The sequence below is a fragment of the Muntiacus reevesi genome, chromosome X (genome assembly GCF_963930625.1).
Source record: "Muntiacus reevesi chromosome X, mMunRee1.1, whole genome shotgun sequence".
NCBI classification, from domain to species: Eukaryota; Metazoa; Chordata; class Mammalia; order Artiodactyla; family Cervidae; genus Muntiacus; species Muntiacus reevesi.
The window spans coordinates 121863647-121876261 of record NC_089271.1 but is presented as its reverse complement, the minus strand read 5'-3'; the positions used below and the strand labels follow the sequence as shown (position 1 = coordinate 121876261).

General features: G+C 34.4%; 1 protein-coding gene across 6 annotated transcripts in view; it reads right to left on the bottom strand.

The window, feature by feature from the left end:
* Positions 1-12615, bottom strand: part of SMARCA1 (SWI/SNF related, matrix associated, actin dependent regulator of chromatin, subfamily a, member 1) — a 69048-nt gene that overhangs the window by 18640 nt on the left and 37793 nt on the right. For all 6 annotated transcript variants that reach the window (XM_065915560.1, XM_065915561.1, XM_065915562.1 and 3 more), the window contains 3 exons: positions 10425-10535; positions 10054-10167; positions 1343-1465 (listed from right to left, as the gene is read on the bottom strand). In XM_065915560.1, coding sequence (XP_065771632.1) covers positions 1343-1465; positions 10054-10167; positions 10425-10535 — 348 coding nt within the window. The remainder of the gene's footprint in view (positions 1-1342; positions 1466-10053; positions 10168-10424; positions 10536-12615) is intronic.

The window sequence follows — 12615 nt, the reverse complement described above, 5'->3', positions numbered from 1 at the left end:
ATACCCTCAACAAAGCAAAACTCCATTCCTAACCTCTAGTTGATAAAGTTTTCCGATTACCCCACATCTTGTTCCTTTGATTCTTGTTCCTGTGATTTTTTGAAAGATTAATTATTTAGGGCAGTAAAGAAAAATGACTAAAGATGACTTCAAGTACTAAGAGAGGCAAAAAATTGATTCTGTTTCTAATTACAAACAAAAGCAATTTCTCAGTTGAGACTGTATATTCACAGTATGTTGTACATTTACAATATACTGCAAGCCAAGGAACATTCTAAGGCCATAACTTTATTTTTGTGTTCAGGAAATAAATTTTGAAAATAAAACATGAATATTTAAATGTTTTATTTTATTCTATGGTAAGTCCTAATTATTTAGCCAGCTGCAATTACATTTTCCAACTGAACTTTATGACTTCCAGGCATTTGGCTCAGAAACTTATGAATGTGATTTGTAAAAATTCATTAAATAAAATTACATGTTATAACAAAGAAAAGATCTATATAATAAATAAGATATAAATATAAAAATGAACTTTCAATAATTAATATGGAAAATTTCCTAGCACTGTGCTTTGCATATCACTCAAAAGAATTTGTTGAGTAATAAATCTTGCTGGCTATTTTCTATACTAAGGTAGAACACATTTTTATTTATTATTTTGCAAGTATCCTTTGCACTGTAATTCTTTTTATCTTCTACAGGTTGTTTTGGAAGTATGTCACTCATAAAACTCATTAAAGCAACAATGACCAGAAAGTATTAATATATTGTTCAAATGAAAATGTTTATATTTAATTGCTATTAAATATAAATATTATTTAAATATTTAATAATTATTAACTTTTAACTATACAATGAGTATCTTTACAAGTTTCAGAAATTTCTCACCATTGTATTAAAGTTCTTTTCAAGAAAGGATATGAAGCATTTTTAGAATTATGAAGTCATTCGATAAATAAAAGATTAGTAGAGTATAATTTCAGAGGACAGCTCATAATCAATAAAATAAATTTTTAAGAATATGCTAGTAATTATTGTCTATCAGGATTCATATGCAGGTTAAGTGACTTTAGTATAACTGATAAAATGCATGTCTTATTTCTAATAATTGACACATATTTTTCATTTATGTATCTTTTAGTATTTCCAAAACTGTTTTATGTAAGGGATTAAAAAATAGGGACAGCTGATCTAAATGTATGTCTACACTAAGGCCCTGTGCTGTGCTGGTGTGTCTGATCAGGGTACCAGGCCCATACAATAAAAAGTAAGTGTGATCTATATTTTCTTTTCTTCTACTGGTTGACTAGAAGTATTTCAATCACTTAAAATATTTTACTTGTGTGAGAAGTTTTTCTTTTTCTTCAGTCTCTTCTGGTGTAAGAGGTTCAGCTCCATCAATCTTTTTTTGTTCCTCTCTTTGAGCAACAGCTGGATTTGGGATATCCGGATTCCTTGGGACCTAAAGATCGAGAGATGTGTTATGAGTAAACTGTTGAGAAAAATTAATTAGGGGTATACATACTTGTATCAATATGTAGAGTTACTTCAGTGGTAAATTATCATATCATGACACACGATCCTCTCCACATTTCTACTACCATGATATTACCAAAGTAAAATTGTTCTTAAATGTGCCATGTGGTATTTTATAGTTAAAAACCCATTGCTAAATGCCACATTATATTCTAGATTTAATCATACTGTGGAACAAAAAACATCCCTATGATATCGTTAATACATGGTAATAATATCAACCCCAACACCAACATTATACAATAAAATCTCAAGCCCAGAAACAAAAAGTCTGGTAATACGGAAAGAGTCCATATTCACCTGGCAATATAGACCAGGGTATAGAAGTGGCAATGCACCTGAAGATTGCATCCAATGCTCTGATCAGTTCAGCGTGCAAAAAGAAAGGAGTGCTTTTACTGCCTGCCAGGGTATGGAAAGAGAGACCATCTTCACATAAAATGCAAAGACTGAAAGAACTGACAGATAAAGAAGAAGCAAAAAAAAAAGAGAGAAAGAAAGAGACTATATATATATATATATATATATAAGAGGGAAGGGACAAGCAAAGCACACAAACAGCTGCGATGGGGCCTGCAGTCAAGGGAAAAAGACTACAGCAGCCGTGACCAACAGAAAGTGTAGTGTATACTATACATCTCTGCATAGTATAGAGAATCGCAATACACTGACAACTGAGAAGAGAGCTCAAGTTCAAAAGACTGAGGACAGAAGCTCAGCTCTACAAGGAAGCAAGCAGTCAGCCAGTCATCTGTATCTCCAAACTGTAGCCCCAGGGGCCTCCGTGTGGCCCCATGAACACAGACAACCCGTACAGTTCAGCAGTATGGAGCAGCATTCACTGTATGGAGTGATAAACTAAGTTACTCAGCGCAAAGCCTCACACCATTTTTAAGTGCATCTGCAGTGACAATGCAGCACATTGATTTAGGAGGGCAGGTATATAACATATATAGTACATTATTTATAGCATCCCATTAAATATGGCAAGAACAGGATTGATGGTAAGCCTTCCACTGTTTGGAATGCACATCATAAATGACTCATCCTCCAGGGGTATCAAATAGTCACGGTTTTACTGTGATGTAATTATAAATGCATATTAGGGTATATCTCTCTAATCATTATACATATTTCATAGCGTTTCAACCACAGGATTGTAACTTAAATGTTTTAAAAAACTATTGTATCCAGTAGTTGTTTAAATATGAAATCTACTAACTGGGCATTAAAAAGAAATACTGAAGGACTTCCCTGATGGTCCAGTGGTTAAAACTCTGTGCTTCCAATGCAGAGGGCACAAGTTTGATCCCTGGTCAGGGAACTAAGATCCCACATGCATAGTGTGGCCAAAAGAAAACGTCTTAAAGAAACACTGAAAAAACAGATTCATTTGTAATCATCAGTATGAGACAATCAAATTAGTAAGTACTGACTAAATGTTTATTTTATCCATAGCACTATGACAGGTGTTCACTAGAATATAAAAAGTAGCCAACACGGTCCTTGCCTATAAGGAGCTCACAACCTAGTTGTGGAATTCTGAGCTGTACTCTAAGAATTCTAAAGATCTGGGGAGATGGAAAAGAGAGGAAGAATATTCTAGGCTGGAGCAGTAAAGCAAAAACAGTGAAGGCAAAAACCAGAAGGAGCAAATATAGAGTTTATGTTGAGAAGGGATAAGAAACAAGGCCAGGTGGAGACGGAATTAGAAGGCCTTCTCAAACCACACAGCAGGCAACAGCAAGCCACTGGAGATTACAAGGGAGTAGAGTGTTATATCACCTGTAAACCTTGTGCTGGATGGACTGAAGAAGGGAAGCGACTAGAGGCAAGAGAACCAGCTAAACTAATCTAGAAATGAGGTATGATCACCTGACCTAGGATGATAGCAAATGGAAATGAAAAGGAAGCTGTAAATTAAAAATGAAGTGTAGTTCAGTGATATGCATGGTTTAACATAACTTTTTTCAATAGCTAAATTCCACTGTTAGATTACCAGCACACCAGCAATTTCACTCTGAACTATCACAAAGACTTTTAGGAGAATGCTTACAACAGCTTTACTTACAAGAGCCAAAATCCAGAAAACAGTCCAGATGTCCGTCAACAAGAGACTAGATAAGCAAACTGTGCTATTTCTTTACAATGGAATAGTACTCAGCAATAAAAAGGAATGAACCATTGATAATGAGACAACATGGATGAATCTCAAAAACATTATGCTAAGTGAAAGAAGCCTTACAAATATTATATGATTCCATTTCTGTGAAATTCTCGAACAAAAAACCTGATCTACAGAGGAAAATAATATCAGAACAGTGAGTTTGTCTGGGGAGTGGGTTTGGGAATTGACTGGAAAGATGCACTTTCTGGGGTGACAGTAATGTTCTACATTTTTGTAGGGACTTGTTATGTGGGCATACCATTTGTCAAAATTCATCAAATGATACACAAGATTTATATATTTCAATGTATATAAATTTTATCTTAAAAATCAAATAAATATTGAACTCTGACTAATAATATGCATATTGAAGTGCTTTTGGGTGAAATATGTCTGCAACTTAGAAATGCATAAAAAATTAAGGATATTCATTTGATAGAAAGCTGGAGAAATGGTTAAATAGGTGATAAAGCAAATATAGTAAGATGTAAATTGGAGAATATATGTGGTGTTCACTGTATAATTATTTCAACATTTTTCTATATTTGAAATTTTTTCATAATAAAATGTTGAAAAAATTACAGACACAGCTTTAAAAGTTTAACAGATCCCTTAAATTGCTGGTGAAGTTACTTTGGCCTCAAATTTTAATTTTAATTGAGGAAAACCTATTTAATCTTAAGATATTGCTCTACCAAATAGCTTCGAACTTTGCATACCCAAAAACCCTTACTTTAACAAAAAATTTCACAAATATCTCATTTTTATGATAGAAGATGAATAATACACCAACACAAAATAAACTGCTTATTCCTATGTAGATATTCCCCAATACTAAAAATTCATCCCTTGAATTTTAATAAAGGCAAAATCAGAATATTACATTATACCCATTAGATTTTAGGATCCACTGCTCCTATTTTTAATACAGCAAAACTTGAGAATGACATTTAATTTTACATTTACTATTTTAATTCTAAAAATTACTCAAAAATAGCTGTTAGAATTTTTTAATTAGAAATGACTCAAAATTCCTAAATTCCTGTCTCTCCTACAGATAATCTACTTCTTAATATTTATTATTTTTAAAAGGTATTCATTTTTCACCTCATGAGGTTTTATGAGCATTAAGCTTCCCTTGATCTCAAAGTGCTGTAAAAGAATTAAATAGACAAATTATAGGCCAATAGACCAAACAGATACCTAGATAGTATCTCAAGTACTCACATTGTATATATCTCACTGATGGTCCCCAGCAACACTTAACATACAAGAAGTTATCTTTCAAGAAAACAGCTCAATTATTATTTAGATTTCTAGTCAGATTGCAAGGAATTTGTGATTAAGAGCTATGTTCCACGGAAAAGTGAAAAACTTTTAGGAGGGTCATGTTTCTTAGGAGTTTCAGCAAGCATTTCATAGAAATATGGAGTACTGAATTAAATGTGACAACACACAAAATGAAAGTAGTGACCTGAAATCAACTCATGTATTTTAGTTCTACCACAGCAAAACAGGTGGCCCCCAATGACACATTACCAAAACTCACAAAGATCATAGAACTTCCTGCATTGTCAAATGTTTACATCCACTTCTAAAGAATTTTTTTACTGAAGATATATGTTAGAATGTTCTACAGCCTTCTTCAGCTTCTACTACGGCAAAACTCACTGCAGGTCTTTAGACTTCATGGGACTTCAGGATACTCTGGATTTTTAAAATTCTGCAATTGAAATTTCAATTCAGTCACCTTCTTCCAACACAAAGATTTTAGTGAACAAGTAATTAAAAGCATTAGGGGAACGCCTTTAAGTCACAAGAGCAATGAAGCTTCTGAATATGTCTAACTTGCAACAAGGTCAAAACTTAGACAGCAGGGAAAACAGGCACATGATACACAGCTCTCCACCAAGTGGTGACAGCAAAACAACTACTTCTCTCAGCTTCAAATAAAACAAAACTCTTCAATTCCAGATCTTATTATCAACAATACTGCTGCGACTTTGTCATGCCGAGTATGGAGCGGAAAAAACACAACAGGAAATAAAAATGCAAATAAGCAGGCCCTGGAGAAAAATGCTATTTACCAACTGCTTCAAACCTACTGAGTCCCTCACTAGCTCCACCCCAAGTCACTACAGAACGTGACTGTGGGGACTCAAAATGGACAAAATGGAACCATGCACCACAGTGACCCCAGCTTTACACAGAACCTCTAATCCCTGGGTTAATAATCATTTAAGCAAAAAGGGGGAGAGGAGTCCCTTTTTGAGAGCTTAACTATGTACAGAATATCAGGAAACTCAACACAACGGTCCCATTTATCTGAGAATAAACTATTGCTCCGTTCACTTTTGTGGCTCAGGTTGAGTTTTCTGGAGGTTTAGTAGGGGGGAAAAAAAAATCAATGCTAGATATCCTTGAGAAGATATGCCCAACACTTATCAATACCACATCGTCCTTAACAGGAAGCTTTTGCAGATGATTAACATGCCATGCTCATCTGTCCATACAGTCGGCCCTCTGTATCTGTGGGTTCTGCATCCGTGGATTCAAGCAACCTCAGATCAAAAAATATTTGAGAAAAAAAAATTCCAGAAAGTTCCAAAGAACAAAACGTGAATTGGCTTTGGTTGCATGCAGGTAACTATTTACATAGCATTCATATTGTATTTATACCTATTTACATAGCAGTTACATTGGATTAGGTATTTTAAGTAATTCAGACATAATGTAAAACATATGGACGTATTTGCATAGGTTACACGCAAATCCTACGCCATTTTATATAAGAGACTTGAGCATCCATGGATTGTGGTACCTGTGGGGGCTTCTGGAACCGATGCCCCACAGATACTGAGGGACAACTGTACTCAAACACAAGACCCACCCAATTAAAGCACCCACCTTAGCTCAGGTCTGTAGCCCCTGGTAAAGAATGGAAGAGACAAGGTTCAGAAAGAACCAACATCCAGGATATTTTCTTCTTTGTCTTGTAAATCCTCAGCTAAGTATGCATATGGAGGACCAAGGGAAGTCTTAAGACAATACAAAGGCAATCCGGGATGGGGCAGAGGAGAGTTTGGGACCAGGAGTGGAGTGCCAGGGGATCATTCTCCTTCCACCTCCAACCCACCACCACACTCCCAGCCACCTCCATCTTTTCATCTTCACACTGTGGCAGCTTCCTGGCTGGTTTCCCTGGAGAAACTCACCATTCTCTGTTGCAGCCAGAGCGGTTTTTAAAAATGTAAAGCTGATCATCCTCTACCTCTTATAAGTGGTTTGACCTTGAGTAAATTACTCAGGGCAAATTACTCAACCTCTCTATGCCTTAGTTTCCCCAACTGTAAAATAGGTATGTAGATTCAGGGCTCTTCTGAGAAGGATGAGCTAATCATTTTAAACAACTGAGGAAAGTAAGCAACACAAGTAAGGACTAAATAAGCATCTGCTGTTATTATTCCATCGCCCACCTACCCCTCTGCCTTAAAAAAACATCTCAAAGACTTTCTTTTGCTCTAAAGTTTCACCTAATTAATATGACCTATAATTAATGTTCAATGCTCCACATGATCCAACTCAACCCACTCATAAATCATTCTCCTTCTCACCACTCCCTAGCAACACTGGCCTTCTTTCAGTTTCTAAAGGGACACTCTTCCTTTCTACAACACTTCTGTATCTGTGGCTCCCCAACCTAGTGATCCTCCTCCATACTTCACTTGGCTAATTCCTATGCATCTCTCTGATCTCAACTTAAATGCTGATCCTTGGAGACCACCTCCCTGACCTCCCAGTCCACATTAGATATCCATGTTATGCTCCCTCGTAGCACCCTTTTTTTTGGGGTTTTTTTTTTTTGCACCCTTTATAAGCAATGAAACCAAATAAAGTCACTACTTTGTGCTTTCAGCGTAATGTCTGTGTCCCCCATTAAAATGTAAGTACCATGTGTGAGGAACCCCACTGTCTTATTCACCAGTTTATCCTCAGAGCTTGGCACAGAATCTGGCACAGGGGAGCACTCGATGAATATGTATCAAATGAAAAACAGCCCTCCTTTCACTCACACTCCCTTTCTTGTCACTTCTCTCCAGGAGGTGAAGAACAGAACACAGGAAGGTGCCATAGCATGGATTCCATGCCATCTTCCCTCTCATCACTCATCCCTTTCCTCTCTTCTCACATCTTCCTCCCTATCACCCTTTAAAAGTTGTACTTTCATTCCTCTCTCTTGTAAAGTTTCCTCTCTCCTCCATCTCCTTCCAGCTGGCCACTGCTCAACTGTTCATGTAAGACCCGCAACCCCTAACCAGAATTGCCTGTAGTGACAGTCACTGTTTACATTAAAACCAGAGCTGTGGTGAGAATGCGGTGGGCACTATATTATCACAGGAACAGAATTTCAGTATCTCCAAAGAAGGAGCATAACAGTTATATTAGCAGAGGTGATTTTTTTATTGCTGCTACTTGACTACCACTTGGCTCACCTCCCATGTCAAACCACTGTAAACACAGTCCTTATTTAGGGCTGCAGAAAGAAGCAGAGTTATGTCACATGCAGAAATAGCCCCGAATGTCTGAGTGGTAAGAGCATAGCGTTTGAATGCTTAGGACCTGTGTTTGAGACCAGCACCTTGGGCAACTCTGTTAGCTACCTGACCTTGAACAAGTCATTGAACCTCTCCGAACTTGTTCCCTCACCTATTATATAGAGGTGAAAACAACACCTATCTCATAGCATTTCTTAGAAATCAAATGAAGTGGTCAAGCATTATTCAATGATAAGATGTTCTACACAGATATTTGGTTGATTACTAACTGAGGTCTAACATTTCAATTTGATTCTCCTTTCAAGTCTCACTAATAACAGTCAATAAAAGTAACAGAAAATAATGATCTAAAATGTTTAATAATCCCTAGTGGGATCATATATATATATATGCTTACCTCATGAAATCTTATTCACTACTTTATTAATTTTACTATTTTTATTTTACATTTTGAACCTATAATTTCCCTGTTTCTTCGAACGTATCGCTGTTTTCACTTTCTTTGAAGCTGGTTTTATACCTGATCTGATGTTCAACCGCGAGTACTTTACTCTTCTACAACTTCCTAAGAAGGATTTTATCCAGTCCTGTTGGTTAAATACATTCAAATTTAATCACATTTCCCTAACCAGATTATAACTAACCACTTTATTTATAAATGTTTACATTTATATTCACCCTAACTTTCTTGTTCCTATTTATATATACATTTCCACTTACATTCACCTTAAGTTTCTTATCCCTATTTAAATATATCTAAACTTTGGTACATAAACAGCAAGCAAAACTTTTTTGTTCTATTTCAAAAGACAGTGCTCCAACTCTGGACACATAGTAGAAACATTCCAGAGAGTCATTCAGTTCCAAAATATGAACTAACTAAATATCTTATATATATTTATATATATATATACATATATATATACCTATATGAAGCTCTTCTAGGCACATGACAGCTACTAATCCAAATGATTGGTCATAGTTCCACTTGTGATAAAGATTCACAATAAATTTTAAAATACAGCTTTCAATTCATAAAACAAAAATCTTCATAAAATTATATGAGTGTTAATATCTGCATAATTTTGTTTATACTATCAATTATTATACCGTTGGTCAATTCTTTCCATTCACTAGGAAGCCAATTTCAACATACAGAAATAGCCTGGAATGCTTAATCTCTCAATGTGATAGCTTTAGTATCACAAACTTTAAATTTCACTCACTATAAATAGGTTCCTATCTACCTATATAAATAAGAAATTTGAATTCCAAAAGATCATTTTTAAATTCCACAATTCACTATCATATTTATCATTATTTTAATACCTAAGTGAACATAATCTATTAACCACCAACAGGGCTTCTATCAATCTATGATCAATCAACATGAAAATACTATTTCTTGGTCATTTTGAGGAAAACAATCAAAAATTTATCATCTACCATACATTCACTTCTATCTAAATACATACCTATTGCTTATTCTACATATTCTTTGAGCACTTGAACACTAGCATTATTAAAATAAAATGAATTTTTAATATTTTAAAATATTTTTGAAATAGTAGATAATTCTCCATTAATCTCATTTTGTGATGATCTCACTGGTGACTGGGTAGTTTGATGCTTTACTTACAGTAAAACCTTCTCTTTGATTTTAAAAACACCACTATATTTATTTACTCTTAGGTTCTCTCACATTAAAATGGAACACTTTCTAGTCTAGCTTAATACATTACATTAGCTTAAAAGATTATATTATGCTAATCTAAAAAACTGAAAAATTACCTTATAGCCTATTGTCTTCCTATAATAAAGAATTTCCTTTTCAAGGAGCTCAAATAAACGTGGTGGGAAAAATTGAAAATCCTGAACATTTGGCTGTTTCGGAGGTCGTGGAGCCTGTGGGGGAAAAAATGCATTACACACATATTTGTTTTCAGTTCATGAAGTGAACTTATCTTTTATTATTTCTTTTATATGTAGAAAAATAAATACAATGGAATCCATTCATAAGGCTGGGGCATATCAAGTACTTTTCTGTATTGTTATATTTTAGAGACTAAGATTTAGCACTAATATAAGTACATCTGAATCAGAGACCATGCTACAAGAGAATTCTGATATAGGACATGAAACCTGGCCTCATACTGCTTTACCTTTGGAACCTTCGGCTCACTAACACGTAAAGCCTCTCTGAAGTAGGCATCCACAGCGTAGTTTGCTTTGCGTTCTCGTTTGGGAGGTTCAATCCATTCCACCATTCCAAGCTGTACACAAAAACAAGAATGCAGAGCTTAATTACTCCAAATTGTTTTATAAATATCCAGTACATCAAGGCTGTAGAAGTGTAAGAAAACCAAAGCATTAGGAAGAGTCAAAACTTGATTTGTAAAACTCTCACTGGAAGAGATACATGCAACCCAAAAGAATCTGAAAAAATAACTAAATTACTATGCTGTACACTTGAAACTAACACGATATTGTAAATCAACTATACTTCAAAACAAAAAGTGTTTTTAAGTCACAACTATACATCCCAAATTCCAAAACCTCGTTTTATAAAGCAATTTTAGGTGCAAGGATGGTTTTGGTTTTTTTTTTTTTAAGTATGTGTGAAGCTTAGCTCTTCCTTATTAGTAATTGAGAAGAATTTGTACAATCTGGTTAATATTTTATGTCAAAACAAATAGTGACTTAATACTGGAGGAAGACTAACATTGGTTCTGGTAACTCTGTTAAGTGTATGAATTAGAAAACAGTTGAAAAGCATAAAATACTGAATATCAACATGACAGCCACATATTCCTTCAAATCAAGAGAAATTTTAAAATGAGACCTCTTGGTAAGGTAGCTGTGGGACAAGCCAGTGGAATCAGAAAGACTTGAATTTGAAACAGGTTCTGCCACTTTATCAACTGTATAACTTTGAAGAAATTATTTTTTCCATCTGTAAAATGGTAATAATGATGATACCTACCTGAGGATTACATGTGACCATATATGTGAAAGCATTAGGTAGACTGCCAAGAGCTAAATGTAAGCTATTATTAAACATCCAAAGTGGGGTGATTTAGTAGCATTTGGTAGACAATGATTTAGTAGCATTACAAAACTTTACCCTGATATCAGCTAAAAAAAAGTTATTTAAAAGTCAATATACAAAAGTGACAAAATGAAGTTCTAGAGTCTGAGGTATGGTTTTCTAGCTCAGATATTTTTCTTGATTTCACACTACCTAGCCTAGTGTTTTTACATAAAACTGGCCACTAATCTACAATTAATGGTCTCACTCTATTTGACCACATCTACAGGCTGAGTTTTAAGAGTGGATAATACATTTTAAGTATTTTTTAAGCTAATAATTAACTAAGATGACTAGAACGGTTAGAAATCTACAAATTCTCAGTGTCTAAAGAAGTAAAGGATAAAGTCAAGTAAAATGGCGGCATCCACATATGGAAACACCTGTGAGACAGAAAAAAATGGTTCTTTGTTAGACTAAATGTCTCTTTTAACTCTGTAAGTTCATAAGAGATGGATAGTATAACGTGAGTTTATGTAAAATGAGAAATACTCACCACAGTGAAATGAGTTGTTTTGTTTTTCCCCTCAGATGGGCTAATGTGAGATGACAGTAACCGAAAAGACATTTTTCAATAACCAATATTTTATTTGTCTCAATTGGGGTTAAAATAAATCAATAATAACGACTTTCTAAAAGCAATATATCTGGCCATTTAACCTATACTTGTGTGAAGGTCTAGGTATTCAAATTTGAAACAAGTATTAAAGGCCAATTCCTGAACTTTCAAAAACAGAACAAATATGCTAAATTAGTTTTAGATAAGAGTACATTAATACAAACTTACTTAGGTCAATTTACTCAGAATCAATGTCAGACACTGTGACTTAATTCAAGTATGGTTATGAACTAATGCAACTAGTTCAGCAAATCTTATATGAAAATCTCCCTTACTGTGCAATTTCCATGATATGTATAAACAACATTCTTGCAAGTTTTCAATTCTTTTCAAAGGATAGTATGAACCTATTTTAAGAATCTATCTAAAAAATAAGGAAACACAGAATAAAATATAATCTCAATTCAGAATATTCAGATAAATTCTGATTTAATCATTCAATTATAAAAGTATATAAAAAAGTATGTCATCATAATTGTTATTAAAATTTTTGTTATCTGCACATCATTATTTGCTTAGAAGCACAGGAAAATTTGTTATATTAGAAATGACAAATATTTTATTAAGCCTAATTTTTTCCTAAGAATGTAGATAAGATGCACCAGTGACGGTTAGACTCTTCACTGTTTAATATTTTCTACTTTAA